General features: G+C 40.0%; 1 protein-coding gene across 1 annotated transcript; it reads right to left on the bottom strand.

Annotated features, from left to right (window-relative positions):
- Positions 1 to 19915: 19915 nt before the first annotated feature.
- On the bottom strand, positions 19916 to 21043 carry LOC147452966 (uncharacterized). Its single transcript, XM_086519051.1, has 3 exons — positions 20831 to 21043; positions 20679 to 20749; positions 19916 to 20582 (listed from the first exon to the last, which is right to left on the bottom strand). Exons 1-3 carry the CDS (start codon positions 20934 to 20936, stop codon positions 20391 to 20393), a joined length of 369 nt encoding a protein of 122 aa, XP_086375177.1. The 5' UTR covers positions 20937 to 21043; the 3' UTR covers positions 19916 to 20390.
- Positions 21044 to 25304: the final 4261 nt, after the last annotated feature.

The following is a 25304-nucleotide window of genomic DNA, read 5'->3' as shown; positions in this document are numbered from 1 at the left end:
TACATATTCCACTAATTCTAGTGATGATGCTACCATAAAATATATTCCGATTTTTACTATTTGCTTTGACTTACAATAAATGGAACCTTTTGCTTGTTGCCTGGATGCCTAGCTTAGATCTGGTCTTTTTTCATATATACACTACATCTAGTCCTTGGTGATGGTACTGCCATAAAAACCTTTTATATACATACATATTCTGGTTCTTTATGCTTTACTACTTGAGATTTGGCATAAACTAAGATTGTGACCGAGTTGGGTATAGTGTTACTCTGGCTCTGGCTGATACTTCTCTAGCTTTGGCTGCTACTTCTCTGAGCTGATGGTTCAACTCTTACTTTAGTTTCAAAGGGAACTCATTATGGAGTGTAGCATAGTGCTGGAAAATATGCATAACCTACTGCATAATATTGGATGACTCAGTGACTTTAGGTTCTGGATATCTGGCTTAAAAATTGGTCGAATGATAAGCTTAGTTGATTCTGGCCTTTAAGGGCTCGATTTTGAGGCTTATTTTAAGAGTGGGGAAATACAATACTGAGAAAAATACAATATTGAGGTGGGGGTACTTGTTTTCTTTGATTTACCTACACCTTGAATGCTGATTATTGGTTGGCCTATTTGGATGTCTGGCTTAGTCCCAAAACTGTTTTACAGCTAGCTTACTTGGGATTTTTACGTTGTACTTTACTACCTGCTTTTGGTGCACTTAGTAGTTGGAAGTTTTACTTGAAAAATTTGAGAAAATATCTTTTATGATCTGCTCACTTGATCCTTATGGTTTAACATAAATAAAATATTGAAATTTGGCTTCAGCGCAAAATATGCTGGATTTCTTTGGGCCAAATATGGTTTAAAACTAGATAATTGTACTTCATGCTTGCTCACTGAGCTTAGAAAAAACTATATTAAAACTTTTTCATACAATTTTTAGCTAAAGAAATACTTTAAATGATATGGTATGGACGACTGCTTCTCACAGCAAATGGTTGTTTTTTTTCTAAATTGTTAGTAAACATGTGAAGCAATTCTGGTAGGATCACTTTGTAGGCAAAAAAGCCTTGAGATATTATCCACCTTAATGTATAGGACAATATCTAGTCTAATAATTTCTAAGTTTGACATGGATAACAACTGATAGGTTCTTTGAAGCCTGCCATATGTAGATAAATCTAACATATCTGTTGTCTTGACTATATGGATGAGGTAAGAATTCTATCTTGGCTTAAAGAGGTTTAGCTTGTTACAGTCCGCCGACTTTGAAAACACTTGATGATTCAATTGGGATAGTTTTACTACCTTTGTACAAATTCATTTGGAATGATACTTCATTCTTATTATGTTGTATAGTTATGAATCAAAGACTGAGTTGTTTCTGTACTTATCTTTGCCTAAACATCTTTAGCCAGTCGTCTTTTTGAACTTCTTGTTCATTGGTGTGTTATTTATTTTAAGTAAAACAGCTACACACACACACACACACACACACACACACACATACACACACGAGCTATTATATCCATGGAATTATGTTAATGGATTCCAAGTCAAACATGTAGAGAAAGATATTTAATCTCTCTTTTGTAACCTCATTATACCCATATGCAATATAACAAGTCTTTGTCCCAAAGTAGAAAGATACACGCTGATAATGGTGATTATGGGTTACGTAAGAAAAGTACATGCTTATGGAACACCTTGTTCAATATGTGTGCCAAATTGGGTGCAATGATTGCAAAATATATGCTACTAAGGAAGGGCTGGGAGGTGAAGTGAGGTTTCCCTATGTAGGAAATCATTAGAGCTTGCATATTGAGTGCCAAATTGGGTGCAATGGTTGCAAAATGTATGCTACTAAGGAAGGGCTAGGAGGTGGAGTGAGGTTTCCCTATGTAGGCAATCATTAGAGCTTGCATGTTGAAGGTGTATGGTATCATGCAAAAAGTGGACAAGAGCAAGCAAAATATGAATCAGATCTTTGCAAGATGTTGAGCAACATGTATAATGTGATGTGGTTTTGAAAATGCAAAGTGTTTCTTATGACCTTCCTCTTCAGATGTAATCTCTTGGAATGCGTTGACTGTCATACATGCCCCGAACTGACAAGGAAAATAAAATTCCTTGTATTGTTTTAAACACAACCAAAATGAGGGTTTTGCATCATATGAAATCACCTATGCTTGCATCTCAAAGGCATGTGGCATATGGTACATGTCGAGAAGTTGACAATGTGGTCAAAACAACTCATAATCAAATTGTTAGCTCAAGGCTTTCTTAAAAAACAAGGTGAGAAGGCACGAAGGCCTCCCAAGTTAAGGGAGGGATGAAATTTATGGAAAGTAGGTTTAAATGAGTGCTTACAATCACATGGGATTTTTTTTTGTGCTTTAGTATAAAATTATACTATCTATTATACATACATAATCACAAATGGTTCATATATTAAAAAAGGCTCCACTTAAATAATAAAGTGAAAGGTGTACATCGCACATTATCATTTGAAACCAAAATAAATTGAATATCAACAATTAAATAAAAAAACACATTGAAAAATTAAAAATAAATAAATTTTAATACCTTCTTAAAAAGATAGATTTAATAAACATAAAAAAATGAAACAATTCAATGAAATGAATCCTTGTTAAGTCCTTAAATGAAAGGACTCTTCACAAATCAAAATATTAGCATAAATTATTGAAACGATACTTCACATCATGGATCAAATTCTTGGGAATACATTCTTTAATCCTTTGTTCTCTAAAGCTTTTTTTTTTTTTTACATGCCAAAAACTAAATGCAAAGTGTATACCACGTGTGGACCATTCAAGAAAGTACAAAAATTCCTTGACAAGCTTCATGTCTAGAGTGTCACATTTTGTATATATTCATTTTACTAAATGCTTCATGCCCAGACATCATCTCTTTGTATACTTTTGTTAACGTGTAGGTGGCCTATTCACAAAAGCCAAAAACATGCTTGACGAGCTTCATCATGTTGCATTTCAACTCTTGGAGTACGTTAATTGAGGATATTGCTAAGAGTGGTAGGGCCACAAAGAACTTATTATGAAAATACTTCCTATTCATGTCTCCTTAATTATCTATTCTCAAATATAATATATAAAAAGCACAATGGACATTATTGGGTTGATTATTTGGTGGCTCGAAGCAAGTTAATCTCTGTAAAGGTAGAGTGTCTCAACATATGCGTTTCATTTGAATAAAAAATGCATATTCATAGATTTTGCTCGATTAATTATAGATTTTGCATGCTTAAAGAAACCTTTGTTCTCAACTCACACGTTAACATATTTAACAATGACTACATACATTGAGCACACTAAATAGACCAATCTATGACTATCATGCGTGTTTGAAGTGCACGAAATTCTTGAATATTGAGCAATTTATAAATATCTTCTCCTGTCGTAGCGTCGTGGGTACTCTTCTTGAGAGGATCCGACTGCGAGCCGTCATTGGCAGGATCGGGAGTACTTTGCTCAAAATCGAATGTCATGTTGATATCCGAATCCATGGCTACACAGTACAGTGAAAGAAGTACTCAGAAAAAAATACTTGATTTTGGTAGCACTTGCCAAGCATATATAACTCCCCTTTGCGCATCGTAGCACTTGATCGTCGAAAAAAGAAGAATTTCACTTACGGCGTAAAAGACGAACTTTGCACAATTGCCCGTGGTTCAAAAGATGATTGAATGCGTGTAGTGTAGATGGAGGTAGGAGTTTGTAGAACCAAATATAGTTAAGAGATTCTATTCTTACTATAAGTTCATTCCAAGAGTGTGCACAAGTCATGAGCAGCCACAAGGCTTAAAACCAGCCTAATGGAATTCATTTTATAAGGAGCAATCTCTACATTGTCAGCTCTACTCTGACCCTCCTCTATTCTAATTAGCACTTAAGGTTTGATATTGAACAGAGCTAATGTCTCGTCATTTGATTGCAAATCTGGCATGATGTGTTGCTCTAATGCTAGAGGTTCCTTTGATCTGGCATAATACAACTTGATCTTGGCTCCATTGTAGACCGTTGTTGGCAACAAAAATGCCGATAGATCCTTAAGTCTAATTGTTCCATTTGAAAAGAGAGTTAGGATATGGAGTGAGATTGATGGAACAAGCCTTTTTTTAATTCAGCCACCTGTGCACCAGTAATGCCATCCTTGATAGCCATCAAAGCCACCCACTCTTCTCATTCCCCTCCTCTTTATCCTTTGCCCACTACTTGGCTCTCCCTCAACATGCTTCCACATCTCTTTCTCACTCACTTCTTCCCTCCCTTTCACCCATTCACTTCCAAAAGAAGGCATCGTATTTGGCATTTTATTAGTCAAAGTATATGCCACGCGTGGACCATTCATGAAAGTATAAAAAAATAGTGACAAGCTTAATGTCCAAAGTGTCATGTTTTAGATACATTTATTCACTAAATCACACAAATTGATTGACATGCTTCATGTCCAAAACATCATCTCTTAGGATACTTTTATTAATGTGTAGGTGGCCTATTCACAAAAGCAAAAAACATGCTTGATGGGCTTCATGTGTTGCATTTCAACTCTTAAAGTACATTGATTGAAGATATCACCATAGGGCCAAAGAACTTATTATGACAATAAATTCTCATACATACCTCCTTGATTATCTATTCTCAAATATACATCTACAAAAGTAACAATAAACAAGATTGGGTGGTGGCTTGAAGTAAGTTTTTCTTCGTGAAGGAAGAGTTTCTCAACATATAAATTTCATATTAATAAGAAACCATTATCCGTGGATTTTGCTTAAACGATTTATAGATTTTGCATGCATAAAAAACCCATTGCCCAACTATGTTTACGTATTTAATAGTAACCACATATTGAGCACACTAAATACACCAATTGCCTTCGGATGGAGGCCCCCATCTTGTGGAGTTTATAGAACCAAAAATATTTTCTATTCTCCTATAATTTTAATCCAGCAGTGTGCATCTAGAGCTAGAATATGGAGTGAGATTTTTTTAATTGAGCTGCCTGTGAAATAGTGTTGTCCTCCTTGGCCATTGAAGCTAAGTACTCTTCTCTTTCTCCACCACCTCCACCTCTCCCTTCTCCTCCTCTTTATCCTCTACCCACTACTTGACTCACCGTCACCATGCTCCCACATCTCTTCTCATTCACTTCCTCCCTCACTTTCACCCATTCTCTTGAAAAAGAAGGCATCGTATTTGGCATTACACTATTCAAAGTGAATGCCACATGTGGACCATTCGTTAAAGCACAAAGTTCTTGACAAATTTCATGTTTAAAGTGTTGTGTTTTGGATAGATTCATTCATTAAATCACACAAAGTGATCGACATGCTTCATATCCAAGACTTTATCTCTTTGGATACTTTTGTTAAGGACACGTTCATGGACCTTGTGTATCGAGGAGGAGGTGACAGGTTAGTGGGGGTGGCTGCCCTAATAGCCGATGTAATTATAGTCCCAGGATGATGTCATGGCTCAATGAGAGCATGACAAGATCTTGTAATTTTTTGGGCTGTTCAATAACTCACCACAATTGTGAGTTTTGCTTTTTACAAAAAAAAAGAAAAAAAAGGGTGTAGGTGGCCCATTCACAAAAGCAAACAAGGTGAGGAGTGAATAAGGTCTATTGAAGTTGAGGGGGGATGAGAGTTATGGGTAGTAGGTTTGAATGAGTGCTTACAATCATATGTCGTTGTGGTTCAATATAAAATTGTATTGTCCATTATACACACAAAATCACAAATTCCTTATGTCAAGACACGGGTCCTGTACCCTAAGAACTAGGCTAGGCAAGGACTATGGCCAAGGGCCGGGCTAGGCAGTGTGGACAGGGGATCCGTTTAGGGCAAGGGGCTAGGAGTCCACCTATAAAGGGAGGTTGGGAGGAGGATCCAATAGAGCCTAGTTGCTTAGTTTCTTACACTGGTATCAGAGCTTGGGACTCTCTTCCACCCTCTCTCTAGGCGTGGTCATCTTTGGCCCCTAAAAGTATGCCCCTTTTGTGAGAACCGTTGCTTTTTAAGCCCTTTTCCAATTTTAGCCGGGCTACTTGCGAAATCGGGCAGTTCTACCCGTTTGGGAAACCACTGTGTGGTGCACGATATCACGGGGAGTTAGGCTTGAAGGGAGTGCCCTCAGGTTGCAAGGCTAGCGCCAGTCCCTCGCGGTCGTAGCCGGCCTGTGCAAGACACACTCTCATCGTCATCATCCTCGTCGAAACCTGCTCGCTGCCTGCGCTTGAAAGCCTTGCGATTTCACATTTAAAAGGGCCTTGGGCCATTGAATTGAGTCTTGGCCACTCTCAGCGGCCCTTCCCACGAGTAGTCGAGCAACTCAAGGTAGTCGGGCAATCTAGAGCAAGCTACAACCGCCGAGGAAAGCCCCTCGATCGTCACGGCTTCAAATTTTACTCGAATACTGCAGAAAATTCCAGAACCTGCGTGTTCGGGTGGAAGATCAACAACCACAATTCCTTGTTCGGTAAGACTAATTCAGTATTCCGAGAAAATCAAATTCCGACTGATTTTCCGTTTGCATACGATGCAAATCCTGTCACCGGCTACTATGAGTTGATTGGCGTTTCAAATGCGTCCTTGCGCGTTTGTAGTTTGATTCACATATTTCAGCTTCTTGCCGGCTGAAACCTTCGTCGACTAGTGCCAAAACTAACTGGTATATTGCATACGATGCAAACCAGATTATTGGCAACTCGACTTTGCTCTGTGCTTTCGAGTGAATCATCAACTATCGACTTGCTCATTATTTTCAAGGTGCTCTTCGTTGGATTCAACACCGGCGTGCTTACGAAGACCAAGAAGTTTGCAGATTTTATTTTTTTGAATTCAGCGGAGTCGGGATTATGATGACTTCGTTCCACCACTCGAAGCGGGCGATAAGAATCGGTAAAGCAAGTTCACATTTCTGTTTTACATTCTGCATGCATGAAATCTTGCAGATCTCTTCGTACTCTTGGCATGGCAAGCAATTGTTGCCTCTGTTTTACAAGTTTTTTGGGGCTAAGAAAAGTGCTTTCAATGGTTACGTCCTTGCATATCGCTTGCCAAGGTCAACCATGTACACGAACAAACATGGCTGACAAGACTAGAAAGTGTATCATGCATGGTGTATGTGTGATAACTTATACGACTTTGAGCACATGAGCTGGGTCGGTTTGATGCAAAAGCATAGCAAGTTGTCATTGTTCTGGAATCTCAAGGAGATTGACCTGGCTTGTTGATAGACTTGATGTATGTACGGTGCCTAGTTGCTCGGCATGACTGCCTACTGTCACCTTTTCTAGAAATTGGCAGAGAATACATCAGTTATGCATACTTTTTTATAATTCTCAAGATGCTAAGATATTCAACAAGGTCATTTAGCTAAAAGTGTTCGACAAGGTCGATTCGTTTTTGCCAATTTGCCATGTTTTGTAATCTGAAGGAGATTAGCACATCCTACTGCTTGCCTTGATGCAGGAGGCACGTTGTTCGGCATGGCCGACTCCTTGTCACTATTTCTAGCCGTTGCCAAAGGATGCTTGTCACACAGTCTTAGCTCATTTCAGTTGAAATTCCTCGACAAGGTCGATTCTTTTTGTCATGCTCTCTGCATGTCAACAACCACCTCAGTTGGCTATCAGCAAGGCTTCAATTTCTGTGAAGCAAGGCTTCAAGTTAGGAATCTTGCATTGAGACTCCCCACGTTTGGTATATGCTATAAGCATACAAACTTGGGAGGAAATTGGTAATCTGCTTGCAAGTTCTTTCATTACATGCCAGATGGATGTATATGATACAAGGGATGTATATATATACACGCGACAACTCTCTCTCGTGTAGCAGAAAAGGCTATGAGCAGGTAAGGAACGAGTTCTTCTCCATCAAAATTTCAGGATGACAAGTTACTATGGGATAACCAGGCTTCTCACGCGTGCCACGATATTGCCCATTGACTTGGCATCAAGGACATTGGCACGCCAATTTGGAAAAATGAAGGGCTTACAATTATGCATGCACGGCATGCTAACCGGGTGGCATGAATTCCACCGCTTCATAGATTACGCTTCCGCTATCACACTCGAAACTCTGTCAAGGACAGACTAAGTGATGGATTGTTTAATGTGTTTTTTTGATTGCTGTCAACACAACAACAATCAAAAGAACCAAAAATTTGGACTTGACTCCCAGGCACAGTGCCAATGACAAGTCATCCTCATACAATCATGACCCCTACCCGGTAGGTGGGTCGGAATGAGTTTTATGTTTTCCTATTCCCTCTCTCGATGAGAGAGTCATATCAAAAAATTGTGGACTGCTTATACGATAAGCTGCAAGTCAGGCATACGATGCGTCAGGGCACACAACTTGGGTTCTACCAATTTCGCGATTGCATACGATGCGCCAGGGAACACAACTTGGGTACACACTCTACAACCTTAAGGAAAGTTCCTCAGCTCAACATGCTCTTCTTCTCTCTCTCTCTCTCTCTCTCTCTCTCTCTCTCTCTCTCTCTCTCTCTTTAAGGGAATAATATAACAAGCTTTTGATACATATTCTGCTCGTGAGTCAGCTTCGGCCAAGGTGCTCTAACTCACAGCTAGCACATGCTTAAGATGCTACTCAAACTAGTCTTCATCGGTTCGTCGATTGAACACTATTTTGCATAAGGGCTATGAGCCAAACAGGCTAAGCGCCGATGTCCGGACAAGGGTAAGACCCAACTACTGGCATTCTTTGGATGATTATTTTCAAGATATACCCCCGGAAGTACACATCGACATTAATGGACAAGCAAGAGTCTTGTCATTACTCATGTTTAGGGTGTCATTTCTACACTACTTGTTTTCAGCGCGACACTCAAGTTGAGTTTTTGCTAATCTTCAACTCACAGTAACTGATCTCTACAAGAAAGTCTAGATGTAGCAATCAATTGTGACAGCATGGCTGTCCATAAGAGCTCGACAGTTCACTTGTGTGGATCTCCTGCTCTCTCTATAGCACTACATAGTGTCTATGGACGGCTATGGACATACTTTTTTGGGGTAAGACCCGGCGGGTGATTGCTACATCACCCCTTCGGCATTAAGGATCACAGTTTGATCTGCATTGAGGATCACCGTTGATCTCTCCCAGTTATACTTTCAAGGAAAGAATTCCGCAATCTACCACGTGATAGCAGATGAACACACTATTCAAGTTGATTCCAATCAACCTGTATATGGTTGACTATGTTGGTTACCGTTATCTGCTAGTTGAGCAGTTTCTACAAAGAGTCTTATCAAGGGGTTTGACTACGTAGATTCTAATCCAAGAGCTTGGATTGCAAAGGCAACACCCAGGCTTCCCAGTGCAATTCTGTTTGTTTTTTCAGGTAGGGGATGTGCTCCTCTCCATTTGAATACAGGTAAGTGAACATTAAGTGCTCCTCTCCATTTGAATACGGGTAAGTGAACATTACGTTCAAATCTCCAGGTATGCATCTATTGATTTGGTGTTATTCAATTTTTAGTATGCTTTGCTTGGTTTTTCAAGACGTATAAGTACGCTTGAATGTTACAGAGTCATGCCAAGGGCATGTCGGCACACAATATTTTTGGCAAAGTATCCAATCTATCTTTCTGCCTTATGCTGTTACGAACCTACTTGTAGGGTTCAATTTGGCACATGTTGTTACATGGGATACAACATGGTCTAGGAACTCAAGGAGTTTGGTTTAGCCAGTGTGGAGCAATGAATGAGGGTCCCTCTCACTCTTGTCGTAAAGTGTTTAGAGCTACCTCCACACACAAGTACATCTTGTACTTGTAGGATGTTCTTTTTCACACATCCTTAGTTGAGACATATTCCACATGTGGCGAATATGAGTCTCTGGGACTGACACTGGCGCTCCCTATTTCAAATATGTGTCACGACAAAGTCCCTAAGTGCTGGTCACATCTGTTTTCTAGACCATTTTTAGCACAACGTATCATGAGCAATTTCGTGGCCAGAAATTGTCGGATACTTAGAATGACTTGTTAAGGTACAAGTATTGCTAAACAACATTACAGATGGTTGTTTATCTATATAGCAAATGAAAAAGTTTCATTGTCTGTATCTAGAAGTGATCAATGTTTCACCTTTTATTGTGATTCATACTTTTCAGCAAGGCTTGCAAAAGATTGCAAACTAAAAGTATTTAGTTTCTTTTCAGAACTATTTACATTCCTTTTATTGCGTGCTAGGCACATCACATTTGCCATAAGTATTGGCAAGCATCATTATGGATATACAGGTTCGGTTAGTTTTTGCTAAATGCATGCACACTAGGTGTTATGGGCCCTAGTGTTTAGCAAGGGCTGATTTGGAATGGCATGCATATTCCACAGATTGTTGCTTATGAAGCATTTCACACTCTATGTGCACTATCTCTATGAGATTACTTTTAAATCCACTAATCACCAATAGAGGTCATGGCTCGGTTTGGGCGTTTCTGGATTTTTTCAAGTTAACCACGATGGTTATTTCGGACATTGTTGATTCTTCACCAATGTTAAACACTACTGTGATTTTCCGTTTACCAGTCATCTGGGACGATTGTCTGTAAACCGTAAGGAAAACACACCTCAGTACTGTCAGTTATCCAAGGGGATAGGCAGATTACAAAGATTACAAAGAGTAATCTTGTGCTAAAGGATTTGCTAAGAGCATACGTTAGCACAACGCATTTCTAGATAGATGATTTTCTCCCTATTCTAGAATTTGCTTAAGTACGATTTTCGACTTCGAACACCTCTTCTGGTGGGGTTGGAGATTGTGTCAATACTTTCATACGTCAAGGACTTACCAGGTGTGCTGACAGAGTACGTTGGCACGTAACCTTCATTAGGTATAAACATGTAACGGACTTTCAAAATACTCAAGCGAGTTGGTGATCGTGCCTACAAGCTACTACTACCATCACACTCTTGCATTCATCCGGTGTTTCATGTAAGCCGTTTACGCAAGCGATTACATGGGGACGACAACTTCGTCGACGATCAAACAGGTTTTGGTCGACTACATTGAACCTCCTACGTTACTGCATGCATCTGAACGTGTTATGGATTATCATGAGTTGCGTACACGCCATCATGTACGACAACAAGCCTTAATCAAGTGGAAAGACCGACTTGAAGAAGGTGCCACTTGGGAAAACATTAGTTTTCTTAAGAAGAAGTTTCCCACTTTTGTTTTTGAGGACGAAAACTCTTCTTTAAGGGGGGAGTAATGTCAGGACACGGGTCCTGTACCCTAAGAACTAGGCTAGGCAAGGACTACGGCCAAGGGCCGGGCTAGGCAGTGTGGACAGGGGATCCGTCTAGGGCAAGGGGCTAGGAGCCCACCTATAAAGGGAGGTTGGGAGGAGGATTCAGTAGAGCATAGTTGCCTAGTTTCTTACACCTTATATGTTACAAAGAGCTCCATTTAAACAACAATATGAAAGGCTCAAATTGGCATTCTAAAACAAAATAAAATGAAAAGGAAGTTTAAAAACACCAATAAAATAAAGGGACCCATTGGCGAACTATAAAAAAAAGAATATTTTAATGTTTTCATAAGAAAAGGTAGGTCTAATAAGCATAGAAAATAATAAGAAAATGTAGGTCTAATAAGAAAAGGATACAATAAAATAATTTTAAAAAGAACCTTTATGAGATCCTTTAATAAAAAGTCTCTTTCACAAATTAAAGTATTAAAGAAAATTTCAATGAATCAATATTCACATATGGGATCAAACTCTTATGAATGCACTTTGTATTGAGGACATTGTAGAGATAGGGATTGTTGGAAACAGGGAAACACACACAACTTGGAGAAGATGAAAAAGCTCAAAGCACACAATAGACAGTATCTTGCTTAGTGCACAATGGAAAGATAACTTAGCCCTAGAATGATGGGCGTATATACAATGCACGGGGGGAAAAACCTCCCAGTGAGGGAAAAAATGCCATGACGGTCCTAAGTGTATTCACACACATCATTTATGGTGACAAATCCCCCATGGGAGTGATATGGTGAAAGAGAGTTGGCATCTAGTGTAAAGGGAAGTGCCATGCCCTAAGGGTATAATTAATTCACAAAGGGGAGTAAGCCCAAAGCTTTACGGAAAGCTTCAAACTTCTCACAAGGCAATGCCTTCATGAATGGTTGTCCTGTGTGTGTCAGCACATCATAGCATGATTTTAACAAGTTTTGTGTCTTGACTTTAGCTATTTGTTGCATAATGCTAATATACAAAAATTGACTGATATTGATCTCAACCTTGGGATTCATAATTCTTGCTAGAAGCATACTAAATAACTTTTCAGAGACATAGGTCGGGTTGTTTTTGAGACTGATAGCTTCAACTACTCGAATTCCCTAACCTCCTGTTTTACACTTTTTTTGACTAATGTATCCTCTTTCAAGAACTTGCTGACCTCATTAGGGTTGCACAGTGTAGACTGAGTAGCGAATGGCAAAAGTAACACATGGGATAACTCTCCAATTTTAGTTCTACTGTCTTGCCATGAATTTCAGCCATCCTCTTGTCTGGATTGAAGGTATCCAATGACTTCTGCATCAAAGGGTATCTTTATGGCTTCCACCACCACTTCTAAATTCCAACATTTGATGAGCTGCAAATCTTTTTGCTAGAACATATACATACGCACTAAGCACGAAATTTTTGCTACTGGGCTCAAAAGTGCTTGTGTTTGTGCAATGAGCTCATCTATGGTTTTCTACATCTTATTAAATCTTTTTTTTCTATCTAGCCATACACAAGTCTTGCAAACAATCTTGTGTAGAAAGAGAGTACTCACTTGTTGGTATTGGAGAATCAAAGCAGGAGCACCTCGAGATTTTTGGTAAATCAACAACAACAGCTGTTGATGGGGAAGGTGTGAGTGAGATGAAGGTTGCTATGTTGAGGGTGTTGCCACATATAAAGGTGGAGGAAGCTTTGCAGGCCAGGGAGCGAGTTGCGCAAGTCTCTAAGGGTAAAGGGAAGGATTGTGCAATCTTCTCATAGCTATACACATTCGCACAATGAATGCTCCACTCCTTTCCTACCCCTATTTTATGCACACTGTTTGTGACATGTCGTTCATGCAATGGTTGGTCCTTATAATCATTGCTAACGAGATACACTTAGTGATTTGGTCATTTATACCTTGCTAGTGACGGTTATGTATTTCAAACCCCACCATTGCCTGCACTGAAATACTACCCAAATAGTCCACTGGTTTTTGCTATTGGAACTCTAGTACCCTTAATTCCATTGGTCCACTATATGACATATTGGACTTGAACTCTCTTCTGACAATGACCACACCTCTTACTTGGTTGAATATTTTGAATGAGAGTTTGCTGCCACCATTCCTTAAAAGCTTCCACTATTGCCAAAACATCTTCATATGAACAAGCATGATGTCTTTGAAAGGATCACCATTTAGTGTATTTGATTGAACAATGGTACTTTGAATGACAATACTTGCATTTCCAAAATGGTTTAGATAAAGAATTAACCCACCTCTAAAGGAAGTCTTCATCAATATTTGTATGCATTGTTTCTTCATTTTGTGCTATACTCTGAGATGGAATGATCTAGTCTCTTCAGACAACTATTTCATGTTGGTTAAGAGTTAGCTAAGTCAATTCAGTCAGGCAAACTTTAGACAATAGATTAGACAAAGACACTAATTTTGAAATGGAACTAGAAATAGTAACTAAAATGTTAACGACGCATATACTGGAATAGATTAGACAAAGACACTAATACTAAAATGAAAATGGAAATAGTGATTGAAATGGAAATGATGCATAGACTAGAACTGGAACTTGATTATATTCAAATGAGTACAACTAGAACAAAGTACAATATGAGCCAAAGAATTTCTTTGGGCTTAACGATAAAAGAGTACAACAGCACAGTGAGTTCCAAGACACTAGACTCAAGAGTACAATACAATAGCGTATCAATATCACCGCCCATCAACAAATGAAATAATGGCCCCTATTTATAGGTGAAAGATTGGGTCTCCGACTGTCCTATTTACTATGCAGTTATCGCAGTAACTCGCTCGATAATTACCAGTTCACCTGCTATTTTGGATTCTTGTCTATTGGATTCTGGGAACTGTTCCCTCCATCTACACTCCCTCCCTTCTCTCTCTCTCTCTCTCTCTCTCTCTCTCTCTCTCTCTCTCTCTCTCTCTCTCTCTCTCTCTCTCTCTCTCTCCCCATCAATGCAACCCCTCCTTCGATCTCATTCACTCCCTCGCCGCGTCACCTTTCATCACACCTCTTTGTCCTCCATCCACTACATTCCTCTTCTACTTCCCTCCCCATGCCTTCACAACCCTTTCCCACTTAGGTTGGGTTCACATTAGACCAGCGAAAAACATACACTTTATGATCTCTTCTGGGTGAAAAAGCTCCAAAACAGTCTCTTCCACCATCCATGTGTTCACATTGATGGCGAAAGAAAATGTGGAGACAATTTTCTTCCACCATCTTATGTGAACCCCGGGATGTGACGAAAGAAAGAGGAGGAGGCACATGTGGACAGGAGGTTTGGATTGATGTGTTTGGTGCCAACATGGCACTTTTTGCCAAGGTGGAGGGTGGAAGAAAGAACTTTCGGGGGGGGGGGGGGGGGGGGAGAGGTCGAAACAAATTCCCTTTTTCTCTTCCACAATGTGGCACTCTCTATCTCACCTTTCGACCACCCTATGTGAACAACAAGGTCCAGATGGCACTTTCTTGCTGGTTTGCAAGATTCTCCAATTTCTTTTACTGCCTTATGTGAACCCAACCTTACTTATTCTTATTCTTATTCTTTTTCTTCTTCTTCTTCTCTCTCTCTCTCTCTCTCTCTCTCTCTCTCTCTATCTATATATATATATATATATATATATATATATATATATATATATATAGCACATACCTATAAAAAAAAACTCCAAGAAAAGCTCTCACCCTCTTCCTCCCCCCTTTATATAGCCCCCTTCTTCCTCCAACCAACAAGCTTGCTACTGCAAAAAAGGTGGGGAAGGGAAGGATATCCCGTCTATCCTAATTCTTCTCCCTCTCCCTCTCCTTTTTTCTCCCACTGTTCTCCCTCTCCCATCCTTTCCTATCTGTATTAGTTTTTGTTGAAAGTAACATAGCATTTTAGTTTCCACTAATAATGTGTTAGCAAAAGTTTGTGCTTTGTTTAAAGATTTTATATAATTGACTTCAACTTTTACATCTGAGAGAGAGAGAGAGAGAGAGAGAGAGAGAGAGAGAGAGAGAGAGAGAGAGAGAGAGAGAGAGAGAGAGAGAGAGAGAGAGAGGATGAGATGATGAGATGATGGATAGAGGAAACATGAGATGGAGGGGTTGAGGGAGGAAGTCCCAAAGAGGTTATAGTGTTGGGAAGCATGTTCCATAATCACCAATGGTAAACATTAGGATATGGAGGATGAAACCCTACCTTAACCATGGTGTACTCCTGAGCTAACATGATTCATCTACCTGATACATCATGGAAATTCAGGTTTATACATCACCATGGTTCATTGTCCCATGAGACATTATAGTGGTTCTCAATTGGATTCATCACTATGGTTCACAAGTGAGACTTACTAGGTGCACTTGTAGTCCTAGGTAGTACAAATTTGTTTATTCATTAATTTATTTATGTGTGAAGTGGTCTTCATTCTTGTCCTCTTAAAAAATGTGTTCATCCTATTGTCCTTGTCATTTATTGTTGTTGTCATCATCTTTATCTTCATGTCGTTGGCTTCATGTGTTGTCGTCTTCATGTTGTCATTTGTTATGTCGTTTTGTTGATGTAGCTCATTGGTCTGATTTGTAAACGATGAAACCTTCTGGGCTAATGTTGTAATGCACACATACATGTCCAATGTAGTGCTTATCATGTGTGTGCTCATGAGAAAGGTTTACCTTGATCTTGCAAGGAAATGTCTAGTTCTCGTAACGTGTGTGTTTCTACCATAAGCTTGCAACATAGTGTAATATGTGAGGGTGAGATGCCATTTGGTTGGAGACAACACTTAATGTTAAAGTAAACCTTTGAGATTCTTGTGAATATACCCTTAAAAGTCCTCAACCCGAGGAGTTTTGGGCTTGAGATCTAGCTATGATGGAAAATGCTTTAAAAAAAACAAGGGAATTTTAAATCTCAATGAAATTGAGTTTGTGCAACGTCACCAGTGAGCGGGCTATTTTTTCAGCATGTACATCAGATTATGAGCTTGAGATAGTGGTTCTTAGTGTACGAAATTTGAGAGCCGATGTAATGGCTACTAGGTTCAAAGGGCACGAGGCTCTTAATGGTCGCGTGACAAGGCTCTTAAGGTATTAAATGCAAAATTAGATGAAAATCTTATGAATGACAAATAGTTTTTGAAACTTGTGCTCATAGCTAAGGACTACCCGAAATCCACCGCGTGTGTGAGTTCCTGACTCCAAATTATAGGCCCAAGATGCCCTCACTAATGAGGTGGTTGATTGTACTGAAATTGGGATCCACATTGGAGGCGAATGGTGAGCAGTAGACCTTAGCAGGCGCGTGTGGCTTGCAATGGCACCAAGCAACAAATAGTAGTGAGCAACAAAAAAAAAAAGACTGAAGGGAGAAGAATTATCGAGGATAAGCTTCAAGCTTAGTGCTGCGTTGCACTCGAGCAAGCGCAAACTGCAGTAATGATGAGGGTGGATGTCATGAGGCAGCATGCACTGACTTAGGCTACAAATCCAATATCATGTGTGGTGGATCTACTGAAATATATAAATTGAAAATAGTACCTGAAGATGTTGTGGATGGACAACACGTGGGGTAGATCCTCTTGCTTGGCACAAGCAGGTGGGGCCAACAAGCAGTTAATGATGAGCGAGCAACACCAGGCTAATTGAGAGCAAACATGAGCAGAAAAATGGAGAAGCACTTGGTCGGTGATGTTGGGCGGATCTTAGCACTGCTAAGAAGCACTCAAAGGTGCTTGAAATCCCTCATGTGGTGATGGGCATGATGTGGAAACTCTACTTGATGCTTCATCTTCTTTTCTTAAACCTTTCACTGTTGCTCTTCAATCACAAATACTTGGTCTTCTCTCACACTTACACACAAATACTTGTTCTTCTCTCACACTTACACACAAAAAACACAGAATCCTACATTAATACTAGAGAATACACACACAAACTATTATGCTAAAAATGAAGTGAATATCAATGAAAGCTTATCTAGTGGAGAGGGTGAGAGTATAACAAGAGAGTCCTATCAATGGAGAAATAATGTGGCTCTCATCTAATCACTATTGGGTAGCGAAGCATACTCATGCCCAAGGTAATGATTAGGGTAGAGATTATTGCTAACCTAGAATGCTAATGCAAGGAGAATGATGCAAATAGTTATATTTAGGTAGAACCATCGGCTCTGATACCACTTGTAGAGAAGCGTGTTCCCTAATCACCAATGGTTTAGCATTAGGCTATGCGAGATGGAACCTTAGATTAATTACGGTGTTAGGATTACGATTAGAGAGATGGAGATTAGGGTTAGACTATGCCAAGGGCAAGAGCATAAAGAGAGAGAGTATAGACACGATGATTCAAACTCAAAAAGCAAATGATTGATTGGAGAATAGTCTCTTAAATAGGCTTAGTGCTTTAGAATCATTGGCTAGAGAGATTGCATCCTCTTTCTATTGGACCATTTCATTGTTTATACTTTACTAGGTGGCTAAAGGGCTTTCCCATATGGTGCCTCAAGTTGGGCTTACCTTAACATAGAGAAGGAGGTATGGATGCAACCACCACGAATAGTTCTGCAAATGTAGTAAGCCAACGAGGATTACTTGATATAGGTCTCATTGTGATGCTTTTGGGAAGGAAAGAAGTACCATGTTGGTATGTGCATTAGCAAAATAAGAGGGAGAGAGAGAGAGAGAGAGGGGGGGGGGGGGGGGGGGGGGGGGGGGGGGAGTGGGGGGGGGGGGGGACATTGAGAAGAGAGAAAAGAGAAGACGCTTCCTAAAAAATAAAAAAATAAAATAAAAATATTATATTATATTTTATATATATATATATATATATATATAAGGAAGGTGAGATAGTGAGAGGGAGAGAGAGAGGAAGTGGGTGGTTCAGGTTGAGAGAAGAGAGGGAATTGGCAATTTGTGGTGGCACAATGTGGAGGAGCAAGAGGGGACCATTTGTATTTACTAGGGACATTTTTGAATCCAATGCTTTTTATATTACATGCTAACTTACATTTTAATGTTTACGGAATCAAGTTGTGACCTTTTGGTGGTATAGAAGACTAACAACATTGCAACACGTAAAAAAAAAGATAATTTCCATGTTTTTTGGTGAGGTCATGAACTCATGATGTTTTTCTACTAAGCAACATGTGTCTTGTTTGGAATTTGCACCTCATCGGTGTTCGAAAAAAATCAATTTCACAAGCATACAAAATTTCCTTTGTGTAGATTCAAAGAGGAAATTTTGCAAAATAATCGGCAAATTTTTGTAATTTAACTCTTTTCTTGAATTTTCCAAGTGGATTTTCTCCTTCTCCCCCTCTCTTCAGCCGATTGATTTGGGTTTTCAACCGGCTCAAGGTAAAGCTGAGGCATACTTTTTTTGAACACTGCACCTCATGCATTTTTGCCTCTTTGCACTCCTCGAAACTGGTCGTGCACTTGAGAGTTGCCAAATAAGAAGACCTAACTTGCACTCAATTGGACTGTATTTTTATATTCCTTCTATTTTTCCATCTTGCCCATGTCCAAGTCTCTAGAACTCTATCACATGTGTTGAACAAAAAAGATGCCTATTTGAAAATGCCCTCTTTGTATATCCAAGTATCCTAATGTGGTCTCATGTCAAGTGACTATATTTTTTGTGCATATCCTGGTTTTTAACTTTAATGAGACGTTATTTTGGGTTTGTAAGTATAATCTCTCTCTCTCTCTCTCTCTCTCTCTCGCTCTCTCTCTCTCTCGCTCGCTCGTCGTATCTCTTGAGTTCCTACACACCATCTCGTTTCACTAGCAAGGACAAATGAAGATGGCTATGTCTTATATGTGCATGATGGAAGCGTGTGCGGTGATTATTGAAATCACAAGCATCGTTCACAAGAATAGTGACCACGTCCTTGTTGGTTTGTGCACATCCATTTTTATGCATGAGCACTACATATTTTTTCCACCATTATTTCAGTGACCTAAGATGCTAATTTCCTAGTGTGTATATACCTATGTGATGTGAGAGAAGGGGAGTTGATGCCTCCTTTTCATCGTTTTTATGTCTATCTAGCATAAGAGCCACTACTCATATGTATAAGCAAATTCATGTATCTCTAAATGATCATCTTCATGAGATAGAACACAATTTGGAAATTCCTTGAAATGGTGTAGTTGCGAGACGATGTACGCTCACGCAAAGATTTGTCATATGTGTCACTTATGTTTATTAGGTTTCCCACAAAAGCATTATAGTTTGTCATTGTGTAGAAGACTTGGCCTGTCAAGAAATCAATTGTTTGCAGAAGTACTTAAGACTATAATGAGTGTGATCTTATATTATTGTGTAGTTTACCCAACCAATTTAATCATATCAATACTTTTATTTTTTTTAAAAAAAAAAGCAAAACTCACAATTGTGAGTGAATTATATTTATCAACCCAAATAATTACAAGGTCTTGTCATGCTCGTGTTGAGCCATGACGTCAGCCAAGGACCATAATTACATCAGCTATCAGGGGAGGCATCCTAACCAATTTAATCATATCAATACTTCCAAAAACTTAACGGACACTAGGCACGTGTGGAGAGAGAGAGAGAGAGAGAGAGAGAGAGAGAGAAATGTCAAATAATGAAACAATGTAGTTCTTGGAAAAATAACTCATGTAGTTCTAACAATGCAAGTTCAAGATGCAATGTATATAGGGGGAGAAGCTAACAAGAAAGCACAAGATTTGATCTCCAAGTGGCCTACTATCCGTTTCCATTGACATCCATGGAAAGACACAATTGTTATTGCAACAAAAAGGACACATGCGCAGACGGGCGCCCACCCCCACACATACATGCGCGCGCGCACACACACTCTCTCACTAAGTAATCCCCTAAGCAAACCCGCACATGAATTTGAAGCACTAAATAGTAAAGAGCTGCCGAGAGGGTTTGAACCCACACCCTCGCAATGCACACCCATGAGACTGGTTACCTATGCTGAATTATTTGATAAAAGCTTTCTGAGGGGAGGGAGCCTGAGGACGGTGAGATCACCGTCGCTAGCAAGTCCAAAGTGGAGCCATTTTCTACTTCTTGTGGGTGGAGACTAGGAAGGGGGCGAGGGCGACGGGGTAGTGCCGTTTGATGATGAAGGCGGGCCGGCGGCGATCGACGGCGTGGCGTTGTCGTTTCGGGCGGAGGAGCCAAGTTTGGTGGCGGAATTCTTGGGCTTGTGCTTGTCATGGCTTGGGTTGGGTATGGCTGGGCTATAGTCCACCATATCCACCATCTCTCTAGCCTGCACACACAGGCACACACGATTCTCTCTCTCTCTCTCTCTCTCTCTCTCTCTCTCTCACCACCACGTCACCACCCTGTAGATCTCGCCTCTCACCTGCTGTGTATAGGCCGTAGCTGCCTGCAAGGCTCTTCTGGACCAATTTTTCCTCGCAGTGACTATACGCGCTGCAGGAAAGGAAACGCGTCAAAATCCAGCACGTTTGCAGAGAGAGAGAGAGAGAGAGAGAGAGAGAGAGAGAGAGTTACAAGCTGCAACAGAAGGTTGAAGCTGCTGATCCTCGATTGTAGCAAGCGTAGCTGTAGGCACAGCTACCACCACTAGCATAATTAGCCAATATAACAGGCACGCCATTCGTGTGTGTGTGTGTGTGGGGCGTGTGTTCGTGTGCGCGCACGCGCGCGTGCCCCTCTTGGTAAGTTGGTACTCTGAGCCGATGTGTAGGCCTGCAAAATGCCGCTCTTTTATATCAACGAAACATGCAACAAGATGGCACTAAACTAGTGGAAGCTCATGGTACGGTCCCCATTTCTTACATTGCCAACCTTATAATGGCAAGTGTGTCCACTTACCAAGGTGTCCGGTTCAAAACCTACCTCCCGTTCTTCCCTAGCATAACAAGGGACATATGTGACACGGTTCATTATAAAAACAAGTGCATGAGTTGTCCTCCGGACAGAGAAGAGAGAGAGAGAGCCAGGGAGAGAGAGGGACAAGTGACGAACGATGAGCTCCCACTTGTTTTTTGGTAGCTCACCGTCATTTAGTATATAGAGAGACTGAACTGATATCTCACATAGCATATTTAATAAATTTCAGGGTTGAATTTTGATGGGCATCCACGCCCTTCAAAATTTAAAGATATTCAATATCTTTAAGTACTTTTTGACGTGCAACTCACATTTTTTATTCGTAGAAAACTGTCAAAATACCCAAATTAGGTGAAAAGTGTGCCAAAAATCAATCATGTCGATAATAATCAAGTGCCTTGGTGGGAAACCCCCTCTCCCCATGACTTAGGTGGGAAACCCCCTCTAGCCATTTGGAAATGGGAGGCCATCAACTAATGGTCACAATGCTAATGCTAGTAAAGTCAAACCCTCTAAGGAGGATGCCTCTATGGAATCAAGACTTGGGCAGTATTGCTAGAGATTGGCCGTTCATCAAATTGAACGTATTTAACATGGAAAGGGGAATTCATTGCACACACCTTCCACACTTGTCCAAAGAAATTTCAAGTTTGAAGGGTTGCTCTTGCCTCGCAACCACCTGAATCAAGAACCATCAGGGTGTGGTACACTTCCTTGGTTTGCGGTTTCATGAAGTGTCTGTTCTTAGGCCACCGCCATGCTTTCTACTCGAATTTTGACTCACAATGAGGCAAACACCAAGTGTCTAGTCTTTCAAGGGCTCTGATGATCATCACTGTTTTAGTCCTGCTGAGGTTATACTGGAAGCTAGTTGGTCTATTTTTTTTTCCAATGACTATTGTTGCTACAATCCCACAGTTAGCCTAGTCAGCGAAAACCTTTATTATTAATTTTTCTAGCGACTTCCCTCCAAAAGGGGTTCAGAAGGATGCTTCCTGCCTTGAAGAGCCATGGGGACTAGTGCATTACAAAGTTGTGAAAATATATTGTTAGCTCTCCCCATTCCAAAGACTCCGTTGCTCTATTGTATTTTCGGACGAGCTCGCTCTTTCCACTTCCCACCTTGCGAGCATAGTTTGGCATTGTCCATCATGCCCTTTTTCATGATAGCACCAAGTTTGGTCGTACAAAGTGCTTAATTGGGTACTGGTTAGTACCAAATTACGTTCTGGTTAGCACAAAATTTGGTATTGGTTAGTATAAAATTTGGTATTGGTTAGTATCAATATTGATATTGAGCTAGATAATGTAAGTATAACAGATTTTGGAAACTCTAGTACCCAACAACCCATGTATATAAGTTAATCTATAGTACCAATTTGGGTCTTCGTTAATTCCAACTTTGGTACTCTTAGTATCAAATTGAGATTTGGTGAGCACCAAATTGGAATCTGGTTAGCACCAAATTGGGTACTATCTAGTATCAAATTGAGTTTTGATTAGCATTAAATTGGGATTTGGTTAACACCAAATTGGGTACTATCTAGTATCAAATCGAGTTTTTATTAGCACGAAATTGGATTTTGGTTAGCACGAAATTTGGTAGTGGTTAGTATCAATATTTGTATTAAGATTAAGAGTTAATGTACAACTATCTCATGCAAATTTTGGAGGAGTTCTATACAATATCTCCTACAAAACACTATGCACTACCAAATTTGGTACTGTGCCAAATAGTGCAGGTATAACTAATAGTTTATGTATAGCAGTTCATGTATTGGTATTGGTTAGTACCAAATTGGGTTCTGGTTAGCTCCAAATTGGGTAGTGACTAGTAGTATAAACTTTGGTATTGGTTAGGCCAAATATTGGTATGAGCTTGAGAGTTAATGTACAACAATCTCAAAAATTAACAGAGGAAGTGAATAATAGACTAGAATGCACTAAATTATGAGGAGAAAAAGATGTATTTTATAGGACACTCCAACCCACTGAGGGGTTATGGGGTGGTCTTCTTTTGCAAGTGCAACCACAAACTTGGCGCACTGAGCCTCCACATGAGTATTGGGGTTAAGAACCCCGAGACCACCTTGCTCAATAGATCTTGCAATTGTCTCCCATCTAGCCCACTGCCACGGCATTGGGTCTTTAGTGTTGTTCTTCCATAAAAACCTTTTCAATGGTCTTAAGAACTCTTTCTAGTTACATTTAGTAGCGGACCGTTAAAGGTTATATATGGGAGCATAAATGACTGATCACGTTCACTCTACTTGAAAAGGGGAGAACCACATATTCCCACCTTCACATATTGCTCCTTACTTTCTCCATGATGACCCATTGGAATCTTTGCTTATGAGTTATGTTCACTCCTAGAGGGTCTCCCGGCCAAGTGTCGAAATGACTTCCCTTTTGACACAATCTCCTCGGTCCACATTGATGGGTCGATTGAGTCGTTCTTGGAGAGAGAACAATCTTGATTTTTCAATATTGCACTTTGACCTTGATGCTATGGCATATATTTGCACAATTTCAAGAGCCTTCATAATTACCTGAGGGCACGCTTTGTGAAAGAGCATGGAATAAATGGCAAAAGCTTTGCCAAGATTTGGTCATTGTTAGGTATGAGAAGCCCTTGAATCTCTCCTTTTGCAGCGCTATCTTCTAGTAATGTTACCAACGGATGGGACCTAATGACAAAGATTTGGTCGTTATTAGGTAGAGAAAGCCCTTGAATCTCTCCTTTTGCAGCGCTGTCTTCTAGTAATGTTACTAGTGGATGGGACCTCATGGAGAACATTAGAGGGGCTAGTGGGCTGCCATGTTTAATTGATCTATTTACTCAAATGCATCCACAATGATCTCATTGAATAGGAGCTCAGATTGGCTGCCAATACCAAGGGTGCTCATTTGGCAGTCCAAAGCCCAGTGACTTCAAGACATCTTTAATGAAAGACCAAGTGATCCTGTCATAATCTTTATCCAAGTCCAACTGTAACAAGACACACTCTTGCTTAATGGAAGTAGCATATTCTATGCCAACCATTGTTGCGAGAATGTTATCATATATTGAACTTCCCTTGATGAATCCTTGTTTTTGGGGAGTAATTACTTTATCTAGGAGGGGATACCACATGTCCCCGACCAAAATACCTTGCTTCATTGGAGTTAGAAATGAGGAGGAGGAAGAAGAAGAGCTAGAGGTACCAACACCAAAACTGAGGCGGTCTAAAAGAAGAAAAGTAATACCCTTTGAAGGAGACAATGATGAAAGTGATAAGGAAAAAAGAAGTGATTTTTAAGGGGACATTTCCAAAAGTGCATCAAATCCTCAGAGACAGAAGAATAAAAGAAGAGGAAAGCCAAAGGCAAATAGAAAGTGGAGGAACCTGCTGCTAAAAGAAGAAAAGTTCCAACATCGATCATTATTGAAGAGTCAACACAAAGAGCAACCCACCTAGAAAGAGAAAGAGAGGCCTTTGAGAGGGAAAGATGTCTCAAAGGTGATTTTGAAGTATTTTGGAAGTCCAAGACGACCAAGCTACACAAAAATAATCCAATGTACCAAGCCGAGAAAGATCCCATTGCCGATATTGAGCAATTATACGGTGAAGAAGAAATAGAAAGAGAGGTAAGAGAATCTAAGATAGCCAGTGCTCCTTCACCTCCACCAGAAGTTCAAGAAACTGCAAAATTTCCTTCACCCATCCATCAGGAACAAACACATGAAGAAGCACCTGCAAAGAAGAATCAAGAGCCCCAGCGGGTCAAGAAGAAACCACCAATAAAGAGACAACAAAAGAGATAGATCAAGATGGCCAATCAACGGTAGGATTAGAAGTTGAACCACAACCTCTTGAAGTATTTCAAAAGGTATCAGAATAGACACAAAAAGAAGCTAAAGAAGAGCTACATACGATGGAGGAAGCCAAGGAGGAAACCACCAGATCGAAGCTAGAGAACAGGCAGAAGCTTCCGCATCTAGAACAGTGGACTTAGAAGATATCAACGAATACACTCACTATGCTCATCAAATATTGGAAAAGCTAAAAAGTGAAGTGTATTACTGCTATAAGAAAGTCTAACATGCAGAAATCAACAATCAAGAAATGTTGGAAGGACGACTCCAAGTGGC

Source organism: Adiantum capillus-veneris, chromosome 8 (genome assembly GCF_014529385.1).
Source record: "Adiantum capillus-veneris isolate H3 chromosome 8, ASM1452938v2, whole genome shotgun sequence".
In the NCBI taxonomy this organism is placed as follows: domain Eukaryota; kingdom Viridiplantae; phylum Streptophyta; class Polypodiopsida; order Polypodiales; family Pteridaceae; genus Adiantum; species Adiantum capillus-veneris.
Note: the sequence above shows the minus strand (reverse complement) of the source record. Positions and strands in the feature narration are given on the sequence as shown.